This window comes from Doryrhamphus excisus, chromosome 5, assembly GCF_030265055.1.
Source record: "Doryrhamphus excisus isolate RoL2022-K1 chromosome 5, RoL_Dexc_1.0, whole genome shotgun sequence".
NCBI lineage: Eukaryota > Metazoa > Chordata > Actinopteri > Syngnathiformes > Syngnathidae > Doryrhamphus > Doryrhamphus excisus.
In genome coordinates, this window is record NC_080470.1 from 22,531,110 (window position 1) to 22,551,738 (window position 20,629).

The 20,629-nt window shown below is 41.6% G+C and overlaps 1 protein-coding gene across 4 annotated transcripts in view; it reads right to left on the minus strand.

The window, feature by feature from the left end:
* The window catches only part of tprg1 (tumor protein p63 regulated 1), a 33,949-nt gene that overhangs the window by 4,087 nt on the left and 9,233 nt on the right, over window positions 1-20,629 (minus strand). Inside the window, exons 4-6 of one of the 4 annotated variants that reach the window (XM_058072885.1) lie at window positions 11,450-11,603; window positions 385-507; window positions 187-213 (exon numbers count right to left, since the gene is read on the minus strand). In XM_058072885.1, coding sequence (XP_057928868.1) covers window positions 202-213; window positions 385-507; window positions 11,450-11,603 — 289 coding nt within the window. In that variant the 3' untranslated portion in view covers window positions 187-201. Of the gene's footprint in view, window positions 1-186; window positions 214-264; window positions 508-4,943; window positions 7,162-11,449; window positions 11,604-20,629 lie in introns of those variants that run through there. The other 3 variants (XM_058072882.1, XM_058072883.1, XM_058072884.1) reach the window with 3 other exon arrangements.

The window sequence follows — 20,629 nt, forward strand, 5'->3', positions numbered from 1 at the left end:
TTAGCCCGCCAAAAAAGTCAACAGTGTGACTCGGAGGACTGTGCCAACAAAGTGTGTTTTTGTGTCGGTCCAAAAGCCGCCAACCGCCAACTGATCAGTCGACGGGCGGAGAAATAATTGGGGAGAGGCGGGAGGCACATTATCTCCCCCGAGGTAACAACTTACCTTTCAAGACAGGAATGCAATCATTGGCGCGGAAAGTCATTTTTTTGTCTGTAAAAAAAAACAGGCTAGTAAGACTTTTAGGGACGGAAATTGGACGAAAAAAATCAACATTGGTTAAAATCTATCTGAATGTTGGGAACTGTGTGTTGCACTGCGTAAAATACTGTTCCCCGCAGTAGTAGACATTGTACTGATGTAGATCAACCTCCATGACCCGACCTCAGGTTTCCCTCTCCCCGCCTGCTTCGTATAGCTTCTCCCAGTCAAGAGAGACATAGTCTCTTCAACGTGTCCTGGGTCTTGGCCGAGGTCTCCGACCAGTCGTACGTGCCCTGAACACATCTGCAAGTAGGCGTCCGGAATCAGAATCAGAATTCTTTGTCATTTTACATATAGTAGAATGAAATTGCAACAGCTGAAAGGCATCCTGACCAGACACCAGAACCTCCTTATCTGGAGCTTCTCACCCTATATCTAAGGGAAAGGCCCAGCCAACCTACCCTACCCAAAAACTCACTTTGACCGCTTGTCTCCGCTAACATTCAGTCAATCTAGGTCTAAATGAATACTTTAGGAGACTTTTTGGATGAAGAAGAAGAACTTTTGCCCAGGTCTGTGAGTACCTTCATCCAAGTTTTGCATGGTGACGTATCGGTCAGATATATGCGATCAGGTCATTCAGAGTGCAATAGATTGGATACATATCGGACTTACAGTATACCTACAAGGCCTCAGTCGTATGTAAAAATAAGAACTGTACTGTTCACAATAACATGAAAAAAAGATCTGAATTGACCTGCAGTGTGACTGTAGCTTCACGTCTTCAAGGAAGGCAAAATTAACCTTAAATGCCAAACGGTGGACCAGTGGTTAGCGTGTTACTCACTTTGACCGTTTGTCTCCGCAAACATTCAGTCAATCTAGGTCTAAATGAATACTTTAGGAGACTCTAACAAGAAAGCATGTATCGCTCTTCTCCAGAAGCCAGTGTGTCAACTCCTTAACCCAACTACTTTTTTTTACCATAATATTCCCAGACTGATTAAGCACACCTGAATATAAGCTGCAAAAAAGCTTTGTATATAAGACACAGGTGTCCATGTCACAAACTGAGATATTTCGTACAAGATTTTTTCAACTTTTAATTAAAAGTGTTTTTCCCTAACAGTGCTATGCACTAAAAGCACTAAGGTACAGTAAACCTCGGATATATCGGATTCAATTGTTCCCACTGGTTTTGTCCGATATAAGCGAAATCCGTTATATGCGTATAATGGAAAATGTCCGCATATATCGGATTTATATCCGGTATATGCGTAAATCGGATTTTGTACGTTATAAAAAGGCACTTCCTTGACTATGTTTCCAATGTACCTGGACTGGGCAATGAAAAGAGACGTAAGGTAATGAGAATTTAACTTTATTGGACTCTGAGCATAACAAATTGTTAATTAAGCTAGGCCCTGTTACGCCCGTCAGGCCTACGTTATTTCCAATAGTGAGGTTAAGATCTCATTCAATAAATCCCAGGGTGTTTTCTGGCAGCATTTGCCAGAATAACCCAGTTAAAAAATGTCCTCTGCTTTAAAACGTCTCAGAATGTCAGCTAGCTTCGGAGCGCCACGATGCGGCCATCCGATATATGCGAGGGAAATTTAATGGAAATGCATTGGAACGGGACTGGAGATTTTGTCCGAAATAGGCAAAATCCGTTATAAAAAATCCGATATATGCAATGAATTTTTATTGGAAATGCATTACAGAAAAATCGGTTCTTTTTTATCTGTCCGTTGTGAGCAAATTTCCGATATATCCGAGTCCGATATATCCGAGGTTTACTGTAGTTTTCTTCAGTGTTGGAATTGAACAAACTCATGATAACTTCATCACACAGTCTCTCTCACACTCTATTGTTGTTGCTCTCAGTCTCTTTCATCCAGATTCAAATTAGCTCTTGAGCTTGAGCAGTCTTCTTCATCATGCAGTAGTCTGGCCTTTTAAAAACCCGTTCGTGATACTGCATTTTTGGACACTGCTCCACGCTGTCATCTCAGACTTGAGATCGATCACCTTTAACGTGAAAGCTGCATCACATGCATTTCTTTGTGTGTGTTCCATGATGAGGCGGTGTGCATGAAGAACTAAATGACTGTTCTGAAGCATACAAGATGTGACGACATCTTGCTTCTGTCTGTTTAAGTTGCAGGCTTCAAGGCATGAGAAAAAAAGTGGCTAGCTATTATAAATTATCTGAGCTTAAAATTCGCATTTTGGTCATGCAGATTTTTACCGTCACGCATTTCCCCCTCTGGAAAAAGTGTAATAATCTACAAGTCACATTGTCCGTAGGATGCCGTACCTTTCAGATCTTGGTCGAGGGCGGGGGTTGATTAAAATATCGGTGCAGTCCTGTTACCTAAATTATTTTCTGATATTACCTGTTTATTTTTAATATGTACAGTGTCAACGTGCTTTTGCAAACTCACTTCTCTTACTCAAATGAGTCATCTTCGGGTTAGGAAACTCCTTTAAAAAATGAAATAAAAGTTGCCTGAGATGGTAGTTCCATATGTATATTATACGATTTTGAGTTGAAAAATGAGAGTAAAGCAAATGCCACTTATTAGTAGAATAGCCATAAATCAAAACAACGTAGCCATGGTGCAATGTGGATTTAACACGTCACTTTGCTAAGCGTGAGGACTGTAGTTCAGGTCCAACTGAATTTAATAAGAGGCACGTTGCAGCATGTTTCGCCAGCTGTTTAGCCCAGTGAAAGGGCGTATCAAACTAGGAAATGGCAACTTTTTAAATCAACCTCAACTTAGACGAAAGAATTTCATCTCTGGTAACAAACTTGATTCAAGCTGCTAAAAAAAAAAACAAAAGCGCTGTCAGTAAAATTTAAGACCCAACCTAAGTTTTGTCGACTTTTCAAATGCAAACGTTGATTATGTAGCCCAAGGGCGGCACATAATCTGCAATTGCGAAAAAAGGAGCAGCTGAGGACAGCGCTGATCATTGACAACAACACACCCACGCATACTGGTGAGGCACGCACACGCCCATATTTAACCTATATCCCGACTCTGGTGTCACTTCATGGAAGAAGATTCCACTGAGAATCACACATCTGATAATTAAACAATGGAATAAGCATGTCAATCAAAGTGCAGCCCAGTGGCTATTCATGCTGTCTTGGGGCGAGAGGTGGGGTACACCCTGGACTGGTGGCCAGCCAATCACAGGGCACATATAGACAAACAACCATTCACACTCACATTCATACCTATGGACAATTTGGAGTCGCCAATTAACCTAGCATGTTTTTGGAATGTGGGAGGAAACCGGAGTACCCGGAGAAAACCCACGCATGCACGGGGAGAACATGCAAACTCCACACAGAGATGGCCGAGGGTGGAATCAAACTCGGGTCTCCTAGCTGTGTGGCCTGCGCGCTAACAACTCGTGAGGATTCTAAATATATAATTTAACAAACAAAAAAACATTAACAAAAACCTAAGTCTGCTGCCCCTGCAACCCGGACCCAGATAGGCAGAGGAAAAAATAGATGGATGGATGGATGGAACAACAGCAGAAATTGAAAAATCAGCAGTAATATTAAAAGAAAAAAAGTTGGACTCTTGATGCTTTTTCCACTTTTCTGGCATGTAAATGTAGTTAGAATGTTGTATTCTCGTGTTAAACGATGCCAACGTTTCAGGTAATGAGGTTTGCATATTTGGAAGTGAACCCTGAAAGAAGTTTGGGATGGCTCAAAACGCTCAATTTCAAAAGGTGTGAGAAAAACATTCCTTTGTGACATCACAAAGGGGTGGATTTCCTTATATGGTTCATAGTTGGGAAGCACTTTAGGTGTGTGACCAATCACAGTGGAGTGGGCATGCCCGGAGGCGGGCCGTGGGTGGAACAAATTAAAACAGACCGTTTTGGCAGGAAGCACAAATCAAAGAAAACACAGCGAGAAGATCTAGAAAGCTTTTTGTGCAGGTTATTGTGTGTAGCTGCTCTATAGGAGACCACAACTCAATACAAAGGGTCGAAAAATCCGATTTAATATGAGTTGTAATATTATGAAAGAAAAACAAAACAGGGTCGAGTGGTTAGCGCGCAGGCCACACAGCTTGGAGACCTGCGTTTGATTCCACCCACGGCCATCTCTGTGTGGAGTTTGCATGTTCTCCCCATGCATGCGTGGGTTTCCTCGGGGACCCCGGATTCCTCCCACATTCCAAAAACATGTTAATTGGCGACTCCAAATTGTCCATATAGGTATGAATGTGAGTGTGAATGGTTGTTTGTCTATATGTGCCCTGTGATTGGCTGGCCACTAGTCCAGGGTGTACCCCGCCTCTCGCTCGAAGACAGCTGAGATAGGCTCCAGCACCCCCCGGCGACCCTCATGAGGATAAGCGGTAGAAAATGAATGAATGAACAAACAAAACAACAATTAAAGTTGTAGTTAACATGGTTAATCTTGAGTGGTTAGCATGCAGGCCTCAAAGTCTGGGGACCTGGAAGACCTAGATTAGAATCTCCTCTTGGGCATCTCTGTGTGGAGTTTGAATGTTCTCCCCGTGCATGCGTGGGTTTTCTCCGGGTACTCCGGTTTCCTCCCACATTCCAAAATCATGCTAGGTTAATTGGCGACTCCAAATTGTCCATAGGTATGAATGTGAGTGTGAATGGTTGTTTGTCTATATGTGCCCTGTGATTGGCTGGCCACCAGTCCAGGGTGTACCATGCCTCTGGGATTCCAGCATACCCTTGCGACCTAATATGGATAAGCGGCATAGAAAATGGATGGATGGAAGACAAAGTTGAAAGGGAAAAAAGAGCTTATATTACAAAATGTAATATAATTTGTCAATGACATCGTTCGGTGAGCCAGCTGTGAGAGGACAACATTTCTTCAGGGAGATAAGGCACCAATGTTTATGGACGCAGTTAATCCTGCGTAGTGAACATCTTTTACAACCTGGCGAGCAGAAATATGGACGAGCTGCTTTGCTTCAGGCCAGAGCAGCGCTTGATCCCAGATTAGAGACACGTCCTCACTTTGGGAGGAAACACGTTAACCCCTTCTAAGCCCTCAGGTTATGATACGTGATACTGAATGTGCTGAACTTTACTTTTTACTTTGCCTGGTGGAATTGCAGCTGGACGACACTCGCTACTTAACCTCGTTTCCTGCTAAGAATGCCTTGAGAGAGACTATTACTGCGGCTTTAGTTTGTCTACATTCAATTGAATTTGTCAATCAGGACGCTACTGCAGGCATAGAAGTCTTACCTTAGATGTTTTTGCTCATCTGTTGTGTTTTCATAAGGGGAAAAACAAGCATTTTAAGTAAAGCATCAGAAATAAAATTGCCAGAAAAGGTATGTTTTATTTTTTTCTTTGCTGTACAAAGGATTGTTGCCACCAAATCAAATGAAACCGACGCAGGAATAGGACAAACAATTATTTTAACCTCTTAAAGCCTGGGCATAAGTGGACCATTTTGCAAGAAAAAGACAGATCCAGAACATATACAGTGTGTTTATGGCGGTTAATTGGTTCCAAACTTGACCGCAATAAGTTAATTTTCACAAAGTAGGATTCCTTTTTTAGAGCACGTATATATAAGACACTTTAGCTTGTAGTAGAGCAGAATCGAAGTGAAGTGAGTTGAGCTAGAATTTGGGCTATGCCAATTTCTGGTAAAACATGCTGTTACGACATTGCCGTGAGCTGCTTCAAAATTAATACAATTATTTTTGGATGAAGAAGAAGAACTTTTGCCCAGGTCTGTGAGTACCTTCATCCAAGTTTTGCATGGTGACGTATCGGTCAGATATATGCGATCAGGTCATTCAGACTGCAATAGATTGGATACATATCGGATTTTCAGTATAACTACATGCAAATAAGGCCTGAGTCGTATGTAAAAATAAGAACTGTACTGTTCACAATGACATGGAAAAAAGATCTGAATTGACCTGCAGTGTGACTGTAGCTTCACGTCTTCAAGGAAGGCAAAATTAACCTTAAATGCCAAACGGTGGACCAGTGGTTAGCGTGTTGGGTTCAATTCTCCACTTGGTATCTCTGTGTAGCATACCTCCGCGATCCTAGTCAGGATAAGTGGCATAGAAGATGGATGGATGGGTCATTTATGTGTATTTTGAATTGTTTTCTGCATGTAAAACTACAACTAGTTATCCAGTTTTTAAATAATTTATGGAAGAGAGTAATAGTCTAAAACGGAATGTCATAAATAGAGCGGAAAGTAGACTTTCAAACACCATCAGATCCCCAGGGAATTGAAACACAACACAGACACAAACACAAAAGCACACAATAGCAAATAAAAAAGCCTGACAAAAGTAGAACCATCACCAGTGCATGTATGCTATAAACAAACTACATAAACAGTGACAAATGTGCATCTCAAGCAGCTTTAAACACAGGACACCGAGGGAGGTAGAAAGGCGTCTTGTTGTGAGATGGAGGAATTAGCATATCAGTGAGGAGCAAATAGTAAAAGCAGAGCGTCAGCAGGGGGTATCCATTATGCGGCAAGTGCGGCGCTGAATGAGAACGTTACCGTGCACTCACTGCAGGAAATCACCTATCACTGCTCGATTGACGTAGCATAGGCAGTAGGAGTAGGAGACCACTGGTTGATTTGGTCCACATCCAGGTTGGGTTACTGTGTTCAGCGCAGACCAAATGAACCGCAGAAAGCCCGAACACTAACAAGAGTTCCATTAAAAGGTGTCTTTGTGTGAGAGCCTTCTAAAAGCCGAGGTTTCCTCTGGCTAGGCTGTAGCCCAACTTGTTGGTGTTCCCCAAGAAAGACATGAGGCCCACGTAGGCTTCGATGTTGATGGTCTGGTTCAGGACCAGAACACCGTTGGCCTTTCCGGGGACCGGCTTCACCTTGTGGGCTTTCTGTGCTGCTTCTTTGAGCTCCTCACGGAAGATCTGAATCTGTGGACAACATGGCCCAAGGGTCAGACAGGTTTACTGGAATTAAAGACCACTTCCTGTCTCAGGATGAGCAGGTGCTGACCACTCGATGATACGGTTGGGGATTCTTGTCTTGAGTCTCAAGAGGTAAGTCGCCAAGAAGAACTCTAGTGGAACAACTCAAGTTCAAGTCCTTAGATGCGTCTTGTTTCCATCGTGGCATTCCCCCTTCATGGCATATATTTTTCATGATATTCTAAATAAATGTGCCTCCAGGTCTTTTGGCCTATCAGGCAGTACTTTGAGGTGTTGGTCAAACTCGGCTCAAGATTCCACCGCCTACGCCTCCTTCCTGTAGCATGAAGTGGAGCTGAAACTCAGTAAAATGTTGTGACACGGCTCAATTGTCATCTCTGGGTAAAAGCTATGATTGCTCAATTCTTTTCTTCTCCTCATGCTGAGTGCAATTCCTCAACTCTGATGATGAAATTCGTGTGGAGGCTTTGCAATGCATTTGACTTTCAAAAGCACAGTCCAAGTCATTAAACATTTCAGTTACCTTCAGCAACAAAGTTATCTTTTTATCCAGCGTTTGTTTTTTTCTGTTGGAAGGATTGCAAATTTTAAAAAATGTAACCTTGCCTTGATTTCCCCGCAGTTCAGAGAACGAGAGTTGAGAGCGCTAGCCATCAAAATAAAAGCCCGGACTGTCAACTCGACGTCCAGCACGACTCTTAAGCTGTCAGGGAGTGACGTTTATTGATGTACACCCACCCCCGTTATATTTGTACGAAACATCTTTGCGAAAATGCCTCCCTGACGCCTCTCTGGAGAGATGTTCAGGGCATGTGCAACCGGAAGGAGGCCTGAGGGAAGACATAGTCTCTCCACCGTGTCCAGGGAACGCCTCGGGATACACCGGGATGAGCTGGACAAAGTAGCCAAGGAGAGAGAAATCTGTGGTTCCCTGATTAGCATGCTATCTCCCCGTCCCAGCCTTGGATAAGTGGAAGTGGAAGAAGATGGATGGATGGATCTTTGGAGAAATTTAAGACCAGTGGAATTTGGTTGGTTGAAGAATAAATAATGAAAGTTAATGAAAATATACAAAAAATACTGATTAGTGATATCACCAGACACACCATCTGATTTGCCCTCTATAAAGGTAAAGCTTGGTAAACTTGGAAACTCCAAAGGTATGCACAAACTTCCCCGACAAGACGTTTCCCAGATTACCTTGAGGGTTACCAATTAGTATACAATAGTATTATTTTGCTTGTATTATTTTAGTACCGGCATCGTCCATATCAGGGGTGCTCATTAAGTCGATCGCGAGCTACCGGTCGATTGCGGAGGTGGTACTGGTCGATCGCTGGTCGATCGCGGCGTGACATTAAAAAAATATCATCCCAGCATCAATGCCGTCACTTGATTGATATACAGGGCAGCCATTCAGATGACAACTGAATGTTGCCCTTCGGGCGACCAATCAAATCAAACAACGTCTCTAAGTGCAGCAGAACTTACGATGTCAGCCTATCATCCATCCCCGTTACTTGATTGACATACAGGACAACCAATCAGATGACAACTGAATTTTGACCTTTAGGTCACCGCTCATGCGTAAACAACGATGCAAAGTGCTAAGCTAGTCGGCGAATTGCGAGATTTTAAAGCCCTCGCTAAAGTTTATGGTCACTAAAATGAGTGAAGGAGCTGGACCAAGTAAAAAGGCAAAAACTGGACCAAGTAAAAAGGCAAAAAACATATCACTTCCATACGGATATGGAATATTATACGGATATTGTGATACGGATATTATCCATGACTGATAAACATTTGGAAGTGTGCTTGAGGCTGGCTATCAGCAGCTACTGTCCGGACTATGCATCCCTGGCTGGTTCAATTCAGTGCAAGTCATCAAAGTAAACTCAGGTAATTACAAAACATTTTAATAGTTAATTATGTGTGTTTTGCAATATTGGCTCATTTGGTTATGTAAGGTACATCAACATACATTGTACGTACAAATAATCCTCAATACATTTGTAAATAAATAGATGTTTTGCATTTTTGTAGTGGGTAGATCATTTTGACTCGGTCATTTTAAAAGTAGCTCGCATGCTGAAAAAGTGTGAGCACCCCTGGTCCATATGATGCAGTTCCATTATGTGTTCCACATGTAATACTTGTGGTATTTTTGGTTGCACCGTGAGTAGAGGCGCTGTGTTTGGTTTGTGTTGTGCAAGTATAGGTAAATGTCAAAATAATTCCTTGCAGACAGCACTTCCTCTGGCCAATTATTGTAATGTATAATGGTGGCATAGAGTGTTGGAAGAGACATTTACACTATGTGGGCGTCTCAATTACTCATGGATTTTTAGCATTCATGGGTGGTCTGAGATCGCAACCCACGCGATTACGGTGTTCAGGGTAATAACATTTCAGATTTTTGCAAGTGGTACACATATGCCTGGTTTGTACGTAATTTCCGGAACTTTAAAGCACATTATTGGAACTTTTCTTTCCAAGTTAAAATGTGTTATATGACTCATGAATGATTCCGGTATGTTGCTTTATGATTGCTGTAAGTGACATGAATCATTTTGCCCACGCGAAGCTTCTCATCACGTTGTTATTTTCTTTTTTATGACATAATAGTTGAGTACCTGGTACACACCTCTTCCTCCAGTGTGGAATAGCATTGAAATAGAAATTATCCTACAACCTGAACTGAACTGGCGATGTCACAAGTCAATTACAATTCTTACTGTCCTAAAAGATTCAAAAGAAGTTATCTACAATTGCGGTGATAGTAAAACATCATCTTTGCTGAACTGCATGATGGTGGCTGGCACCAATTCATGTTTCTTTCCTCACAATCTAGGTTGATCACATTATTGACATTGGTATATTATTGGTATTTTATTGTTTTAACTTACCTGCCCTCGGACTGCAGATGGAACCTACTAAATTAAACTAAATAGGGCATTTGATTTTCGAGGTTCTATTGTTATTTTTAAAAAAAATACAATAAAACAAATTGCAGAAACCCATAAAAACATCTATTAATGTATCTCTCTAATGTATTCAAGCCTGGGCTATGACTTAAAGTGCTCTTCATCACATCCATATTCTTGACATTTCCACCCTTACTCACACAATACAAAGCATCAGGAGGTTATCAACCAAACGCCAAACGCCGACCTCACTCACAGTGCAACCAAAAATAAAGAGTAACCCCGGAATCACACTGGATCCATTGTGGCTCAACCAGAGCGGTTCATGTTCCACATAACGATTGTGAATGATGGGCAAAATTCCCCAAAAAGTGCAGTTCACCTTTAAAAAAAGTACAATGAAAGAATATGACCGGACAAACTAACTTTTTTTCATTCAACCATGTCACAAAACAATGCAATGGTTTTAAATTTTCTTTAAAATGTCATAATTCAGGTTGGACGGTGGGCGAGTGGTTAGCGCGCAGGCCACACAGCTAAGAGACTTGAGTTCGATTCCACCCTTGGCCATCTGTGTGGAGTTTGCATGTTCTCCCCGTGCATGCGTGGGTTTTCTCCGGGTACTCCGGTTTCCTCCCACATTCCAAAAACATGCTAGGTTAATTGGCGACTCCAAATTGTCCATAGGTATGAATGTGAGTGTGAATGGTTGTTTGTCTATATGTGCCCTGTGATTGGCTGGCCACCAGTCCAGGGTCTACCCTGCCTCTCGCCCGAAGACAGCTGGGATAGGCTCCAGCACCACCGCAAACCTCAGGAGGATACGTGGGAGAAAATGAATGAATGAATATCATCGTTTACTCTGTATTTTCTCCCAGGCAAGTCGTACTGTCCAATGTGTGCAGCATTTCTTGAAATGCTCGCTTTTCTACTGTGTTAAAGAGCAGCATTTCTTTTGTGATGACTTTCTGCGAGCAAACAATATTTTGCGCTGTTCTGTTTGTTCATTTACATTCATGACTAAGCGTCTCAGTGAGTGTTGACTGCCGGGATGAAGGCTCTGTATTTCAATGTGTCAGCTTTTTAGGCTGATATCGGGCCAATAATTATAGGTTGCCGATAGTCCAGAAGTCTCCTCATCTATGATGTCATCAGTGATTGACTCTGTAATTCTTTGCTAACTAACAGTTACGCCGCAAGTCTCTGTGTTTCTTTTGATTGCGGCTGCAAAATAAGTCCCAACGGAGCCAAAGAAAGTACATTTTGTACATTTACATCTACATAAAAACCTATAATTGCAAGCTACAAAAGCATGTTTTTCACAATACACGTAGCGTGAGTTGGCTTACATTGCAGATGGAAGAGAAGGCGTCGTTGAGGTGCCTCACAGGGTGCGATGTGAAGGTGACGTAGGGCAGGTCGGTGGCAAAGGGGTTCCACCAGGAGGTGAAGGATGGCTCTCTCAAACGATCCCAGAAGACACGCAAGCCTTCGCCTTCACGTCTGATCACATCAAGACAAGACACAAAAAAGGCGGTGACAAAGTGTCCTTCCCCGTGTGGCATTTGAAGAACAGCCATGTCTCAGAGGATAACATCATTTCAGTGGAGTAGTGGTCAAAACATTACGCAACGCAAGTGAGGTGAAATTAAACATGGTAAATGCCAACCAACATGGCCACATTACAATTCACTCACACGTTAGCGTTCATACTTGGTGGCGATTTTCTCATCAATGTAACATTTACTGACAACTAGTGGCCAGGTTCGTAGCACCCTCTTCTGCATGATGAATATATGTAGTAGCAATCCATTTGCATGTTCGATGCGTAGAGTGGACCCGTCAACAGCATCCGCCGCTGCTGTATATGCATTTGTTTATGTTTCATATTCAACCATTTTTTTAAAGTCTGCTATACAGAGAGGGAGCAATGTTCCAACAGCAATGTAGTGAGAGAGGACTTTTAAGAAAAGCATAATGAAAAAATATTTTCAAAAGTACAATATTGTATATTGCAATCTACTCATTTCATTTCATTTCTACTATTTTACACTCTGCCCCACTTCCACCTACCAAGACAAAGAGACTGTATGACTGAAAAAGGGCTCACTCTGTTCATGCCATTGTTCTATGGAACAAATGCACCACTAAAGTGTTAATGGGCGCTCAATCCAGGTTTTGGGGACTGGACACCTGGCTGGGACTTGTGGCGTGCTTGACTGGAGAGTAGCTAAGAATACGGGCATGTTCAGTGAATATTCTCATGATCGAAAGGCAAAGTGACAGAGATCAACTTAGTTGACCTCGATCGATGCGTTAGTGATCCCTGATAAAAACATATGCCAACCATTCAACATACTTTCTTTGTTGCAGCGTTTTGTCTTTGCATACTTTAATGAATGTGCTTTAATGTCATTAAAGCACTTCTAATGACCTATAGTTTTAGCAGTTTAATTAAAGTGATATGAAAAGCACAAACTTTCATCTGCCAGAGAACTTTCAAGTTTGTCCCTCTTGTAGTTCGATTTAAAAATATATAGCAGCTCTCTGATGTGTACTCCAATACTGTTTTTTTCTTTTTACCCATCATTTGACATGATTTCCCTGCAGGGGACAAGCGGACACAACGTCTCCAGGGCACACTCATTATGCTATGCGAGTGTGATCTCAGCTTTAGCAGACTTAAAGATAATCAACAGTGCCTTGGTCATATTCTCTTCTTTCTTCTGTGCTCATTTTAAGGAGAAATACCAAAGGTTGTAATGAAAAAGCCCTGGGGTCACATCTTTTCTCGGCTAGATGAGGCCTCCGATGACTGAACGCTCACAGATCCAAGTCTTTGAACCGCCGTTGTTCATCCTCACGTAAGCACTGAACAGCTTTACAACTCTGTGTTATGTTTGTCTGTCAAAAGCAAACTACGTCTCACAATCCAAGACTTTCAAACCTGCCAGGAATACAGTACCTTTGCTGCAGGTTCATAGGAAGTTCAAAATTCTCTCTACTGCAGCTTCGTTCAGAGAGATGCTACAGTATTTACCTCAAGTGCCGTGTGCTAGAAAGGTCTGTGATAGGAAAAACACAGCAGTGCCGGCTGCTCATTTAGAAGAGCGATACAAGCTATCATGTTAGCGTCCAAAAGTCACCTAGAAGGTACACTGGTACCTGCGTTTTGGTAGATTGATTGCGACAAAGTGGCCAATCAAAGTGCGACAAAGTGGCCAAGTAGGTAACGCTGGTCCCTCATGCAACATCTTCTTCCCTGGCAGTTATGGTGCCATCAGCATCTCTGTAAGTTTCAAAAAGTCAAATGAAAGACTTTTTAAGATCACAATGAAAACAATTTAAGATCGTATTATAATAATATAATTGTAATATAATACCGAAGTACAGAAATCCCTCATTTATCACTGTTAATTGGTTCCAGACCTAACCAAGGTAAGTAAATTTGTTGTTATGTTGTAATTTCCTTAATGATAATAAACTGAATATTTTGTTGCTAGAGCATATAAAACCACTTCTAGATATTGAACATTAGAGCCCTCTAGACATGAAATAACAACCCTATAATTACCCGTACACTCCTATTACTCAATATAGTAAGTGAAAATAAGACAAATAAGGCATAAATAAGACTCATGCTTCTCTGTATTGAGCCCTGGATAAATTGATATATAAGTGTATGCACGTCTGCTCCATTTGTGCTACAACGGATGGATGGCTGGTTCACTCTGCATGTGCCTGTGTGACTCTACTATATGAAATGAACACATAAGAGAGTGAGAATCTTCTCAGCTATTAAGCCTCTTTGTGCCAATAGCGGGGCTACACGAGTGCTGGCAGTTAGCAAGCGGACGCGAATATGAATGAAGGCACAAAGGCAATAGTTTGTAAGCCGAATGCCACATTTTTCAATGCCCCCCCCCCCCATGACAACCATCTAAACTCACTCAAGTAGTCTGTCATATCCATTATTTTACACGGCTCGAATATGACCCCATGATAGTTTAACAATGCACTATTTAACTGTGTGTGAAGGTTTCATTGAAGTGTTTTTTTTTCTTAACAGAGACAATCTTTGTAATGTAGTGTCACTGAGAGTACTTCCTATTTCCCCAGAGTGTTTTGCTGTATAGTTTTTGTAAGAAAAAGGCTGGAAAGCACTTGGTTAGAACTCACATGATTAATATTCTGCATTATACGTTGGTAATGTATTTTGTGTATTTTTTGTGTGTGTGTAATTCTTTTGCGACCAGGAGTAGGAATTGTGATGCTCCACGATTTGTAGCTAATATGGCGTTTCTCACACAGGTACACTACCCTTGAGTACCATCGAGTGGCTCAAATGGGAAATGACACAATGATGACATGACACAATGACCTTTGAATGATCATCTTAATTATATTTAAGATTAAAAAAAAGTATCGAAATTATTGAATATCGGGTAATAATTAATAGCAAAATGTGTTAGTGACACATATTTATCACTGTATTTTTTTTAGGGCATAGGGCTAGAAATGGGCAAAATAAGCACAAATGCCAGCATTAATATTAACTGTTGCTGCGCCTTTGTGTTATAGCCCAGTCATGAATGTTTGGGAAACTAAACGTCTTAACTGGCAACATTCATATAAAAAAAAAAACAAAAAAAAAAGTTTGATTCAATACAACTTCCTTATCGTCAGAATCATCTATTGCTTATTTATAACAGTAGACATCACTTTTAGCAAACTGGTTGTGGGCGATTTCCCAAGTACCAGCATTTCTTTAATGACCCATCATCATGCTATGTGCGCATTTCACCACAAACCTTGCACAAGATTAAATGAAAAACCCGCAGGCTAAACAATAGCGGCGTAGCTCGTCGTATGTCACGGAGGGCAGGGAGGGGCCGCATCATCGCGCACCCATGGGCTTGTGTTTACAGAACAGCTTTCAGGAAAGACAATGAAGCGCTTGAACATTCTGTGCCTCCTCCAGTGCAAATGTTGTGCAGAGAGAAAAGAGAGAGAGGAAGCAAAGAAAAAAACGGATAGCACAAAAGCAAAGCCTGGCCTAAAAAGACTGATTACATTTCCACAGAGAAAAGTGAGGACGGGGGGGTTAGGTGGGTACACATTGGTCTTTGTGAGTGCACTGAGCTATGGTCCTCGTGTAAATGGGGATATATGTATATTAAAAAAAAAGAGCTTTGTGAATTCCACAGGTAAGCTATCACTGGCAGCCAGACCAGCCCAAACAGGCAGAGCAGGGCGGGGCTTTTGCAGCCAGAGGCCTTGGACGTCTTCACTGGCTTTATGTGGGAGAGCACCGGGGTTTTGGACTTTCACTGCACCTCAGAGACACTCGGTGCCTCTGGCGCTTTCAGCAAATTAGAAACCATGACAGAATTTTAAAAAACACACCGAGTGACAAGGACCTCAAGTCTCAGGTTCGACCAGTCCACGGTGCACTCAACCTGTCGCCCTTGGTCATCTGGAACAGGAACAGGACAGGGGGTTGAGTAATCACAATTTTTAGGGTCTAAGGTGGGGTGTTCAAATCTTTTCACATAGTGAAAAGTGAAAGGATGCAACTTTGATATTTTGTAGAGCAACACAAACACGCCTGTTACTCTTTGTCTTTCCTCCCTATTGTGGTTGTTCTTTTAGTTTCCAAATATTTCAACTTTCTTCTAGCAAATTTTCTTCTCTTACCTTATTCAGTCAATTTGTTTTTACATCAAAATAAATTTTTTTACTAATATAACACCATGAACTATTTAGGATTTTCCCATTTGGAAGTGACCAATGTGATTTGGAAGTGAACTATGTGTCCCTACAATGCATATTTTTTTTGTGTGGTATGCAATGTAACTGCTGCTTTCAGGCAAGGGCTTCCTTTTCTTGTCATGCATGCACTTCTGCCACCTAGTGTTTATTTTTAATGGCATTACAATTGCTCTCCAGCCTAGTCCATTGATGAGGAGTTGCATTAGCATCTCCTTTAGACTCTCCCACAAAATACATAAAAGACGTACAAAACCCCCCAAAACAAAACATATAAAAATGTTGTTGGGACTGGGCATTTACATAAACATAACCAGGTCTTTAGTATTGAATTAGTTAATTATTACTTTTTATGACATAATTTTCCATAAATTACAACTTTATTATTGTTTTGTTTGTTTCTCATATATTCCGACTTTTTATTTTATATTTTATTTTATATAAAATTATTTGTTCTTTAATATTTTAAATGGAGCTAAACTATACAACTAAACACCAGTGAAGGCTGGCTGAACCTCGAGGAATGAATGGAAGCTAGCGGGGTTAGCTTAGTTTAGCATGACAGTGTGGTTACGTGTGCAACTCGGGCTGGATGAGGATGCCTTCACCGCTTTACCGCCTGACGACGACATGCAGGTTCTGAGCGCAAAAGACGGGAAGCACATTTATTCTACTGTAGCACCGTTTGCTGTCTGTGTAAACAAGAGCGTCATAAGAATATCTTCCATATGCAGTTGGAATTGAATGGGTGACTACATCTTCATTCATCACAAGCACAGGTATTACAGTTTGTTAAAGATATTACTTCTAAATCTGCAGAGGCTGACATCCCATTAGAAAAGTTAGCCACTCTTACCAATAAATACGTGTGATTTACAATTTGAGTGTATTTCATTATATGGCTTAAGGTTTGTAACTTTATATAAAAGACTCCACAAAATTAAAAAAATATCATTTTATGTTGTCATATTGTGATACATCCAAAATGTAGTGATATATGTATGCTGAGGTCCATATCACCCAACTCTACTAAGAAGTTACATACATATATTTCAAGAAAACACTGCATCTCACCTTTGTGATATACTCACCATTATGAATAGTCTTTATAATCTTTTGTTTTTTGGGATTATTATGACGATAACTCTTCCCTCACCCATTTTTCGGTATCGAGTTGTGGACTAGAATAGAGCAGCTACACAAAATAACCCGCACAGAAAAATTATTTATTCCACAGATGGCCCGCTTCCAGGCACACCCACACTCCCAAAGTACTTTTACTGCGAACAACACTTTCTAATATAGTGGGTATAGGAGTTGATAATACAAGAATAAAGTCTTTGGAGAGCTAATTGAAAAGTGTTTAGGAGCTACTGGCAGCTTATGATCTACTGGTTGGAGATGCCTGGCTTACCTTATATGAACTCAGAGAGGTAACACGCTGCCTCTGACCTCACCTGCCTGAGGAGGAGCACTCATTGTCGGACACACTTTGTCAGATGCACCGCTGGTGCTGTGGAGCTCAGAAGCCGGCCGGACGTAAGGTCAGCGCGTTTACAAACTGCAGACAATCTTGTCACAACTCGGTAGTGGAAATGTGGTCATTACACAATTTTTTCCACCGTGTTCCAGACATCGGTGAGCACTGTGACCCTGTCCACCTGCGTGGACACGCAGCGTTTCCGACATTAGTGCACCTTTCCTGGCAAGAGCACGCAGCTTCTGGCTTCAGCAACAGTTTGGCGGATATTTCACGTTCATGTTCACAAAAATAGTCCCGTGTGACATGCTGTTGACATATGAAAATATTTTCTCTTGCTGGGAATCACCAACTTCAAGAACCTCTGTTTGAGCTTGTTTCGTTAACAGAGAAGCAGAGCTTGAGGTAGGGCAAGAGTGTATCGCGCCTAAAGCCACGCCCATAAGAAAGCCCGCTCTTCTATGACATCACAAAGGAACAGTTTTGCAACACCTTCTGAAACAGAGCGTGCAGAGCCATCCCAAACTTCATTCATTCATTCATTTTCTACCGCTTTTCCTCACGAGGGTCGGGGGGGATGGTGGAGCCTATCCCAGCTGTCTTTGGGCGAGAGGCGGGGTACACCCTGGAGTGGTCGCCAGCCAATCACAGGGCACATATAGACAAACAACCATTCACACTCACATTCATACCTATGGACAATTTGGAGTCGCCAATTAACCTAGCATGTTTTTGGAATGGGGGAGGAAACCGGAGTACCCAGAGAAAACCCACACATGCACGGGGAGAACATGCAAACTCCACACAGAGATGGTCGAGGGTGGAATTGAACCCTGGTCTCCTAGCTGTGAGGTCTGCGCGCTAACCACTCGACCACCGCCATCCCAAACTTCTTTCAGGGTTTTCTTCCAAATGCGCAAAACTCATTATCTGAAACTTTGACATCGTTTAACACAAGAAAACATTCTAACTACATTTATAGGTCAGAAATGTGCAAAAAGAAAAAAAATATTTATTTAAAGGGGAGCTATTCCCATTCATGAGTAACTAACAAAAAAAGTATTTTTGGGGAATGTAGGTTGGGGGAAAAAAGCTATAACACAAATAATATTATATGAATAGTAAAAAAAATGCAAATAAAGTCGTAATATTATGACAAGTACATTTAGTAGCAAGAAAGCTGAAACAACAGGAAAAATGAGCAAAGAATGAAGTTCCTATACTACTGGGCTTTTTCGCCGATATTGCAAAGCTGAGGTGCAGTTTTTTTCTTGACATATATATAACTTCTTTACAAAATATCAAAGTGGCAAAGTTTCATCCTTTCATTTTCTACTATGTGGTATTCGCTGTCAGCCGATAAAAACAGCTGCTACACAACAACAAATTGCATGGGAGAATATGTCTATTAAAAAAATGTGTGTGTTGGTGAGGACATGGCCTTTGTCCATTTGAGTCGAGACTGACGTCATCTAAATGTCTCTAAAAAAAAAAAAAAAAAAGCAAAGAATCCAACACCTGAAGGAGGAAGGTAAGGAAATCCACCCTTAACTGACCTCCCCTGTGGCGCTCCACTTAATCCCTAGTGTGTACATACACAAAACGCACACACGCCAAAGAGAAACACTGTATTGCGAGCTTCGGGGCAAGTGATGAAAAATTCCTCTGTGGGCTTTCAAGCGCTTCGGACTCAGTAAGTCAACACGCAAGATAAATATTGCTCTGAGCTCCAGCTGTCATGGCAAGTGTCCCACATTGTCTCACGGCGAACAAACAAATGTGCTGCGATTGCTCAACACACCGCCCGCAGGTCTGTCAGCCGCACAGAGGTGCATCCATCCACCGCTGCTGCCCGCCACTGAATGAAAAGGGAGAGCCTGGGGGTGTGGAGGGGCGTTCAGAAAGAACAGACAGTGACCATGTTCTGATAAAACTACCAAATTATGGCTACTTTATTCAGGTCAGGTGAATAAATTTAGATCAGTACGCCAGGAACATCATATATTTATTGGTCGTTTGGAGGGTATTCATACCCTCCAAAAGCTCAGTTGCTGGCCCTCCATTTTTTGTTTTTAGGGAATGTAAATGTTTCATTTGGCTTGCTTTTGGAGTATTATAGGTTTTTTTAATTTTAAATACAAAATCTGAGGTCAAAGCAACTCCATTTGTCACAGTCCTTTCGGAAAACATGTTCACCTGGCAGCAAAAGCTCCTAAAAATCAGTTCTTGGTAGCAAAGAATCTCATCTCTATCAGGCATCAGGCTTTTGCAAGTGTTGCCCTTTTTTCTTGCCATTGTAAAGCTCTGCAAGACGTTTTTCTGAGCAGCACTGGCCTCTGCTGGGAGAATTCATCACTACATTGTATGAAGAATGATGAAGAGTGATGAATTTATCTAACTTGACTCATCTTTTCTAATCTAATTCTAAGCTGTTAAATATCACTTGCATAGTACAGTTATCGCTTATTTATCCCTCTTAATTGTTTGTAGACCTGACCGCGATAGGTGAATTGCCGCAAAGTAGGATTCAATGCTAATAAACAGAATATTTTCTTAGAGCACAAATGCACTTTTTAACATTAGAACTCTGCAGACATGAAATAACACCCCTATAGTCACCTTTACACTCCTCTTATTCTTTGTTCAGCCCTTTGAGGCTCTTTTGTGATTATAAAATTGTATAAATAAATTAGAATTGACTTTGTTTATGCCACATTGCGCATGATCACTGCAGAGACATACGACATGGCCGCCATGAGCTAACTAGTTAGTAGAAGTGGTTCAGTATTGACCGAGTTGTTCAAAAGGCTCACGTTTTTTACTGAAGCAAGAGTCACTCATATAATTCCAAGGTCCCTTGACAGCCAGGGGGCCCAAAAAATAGGTCATTTGTAACAAAATTAGTTATTAGTAGGGGGGGGCAACATGATCCCCCCCATGGGAGCCAGAATTAGCGGCTGCCCCCCTGCTACTGGCTATATGATATGAAAAAAGGAACCAAAAAATCACCTTAATTTAGACAAAAACATATTATTAGAGCATACTTATATTCCAAGTTGAAACGGTGGGTGTGTTGTATACGGTATGCGTGGTAAAAGCACAGTGAAACCACGTTCATTATATTGTGCTCTGACTGCCCTCTGCTGGTTGGATGCATAAAGTGCTCCATCTAGCGGAGGTGTGCAACGACACATCACATTTCAAGGCTGACCTTCAACAGCAGAAGCAGAATGGAAGCGACTGGCATTGTGGAAAATGAAGCCCAACTCCCTGTGGTGCT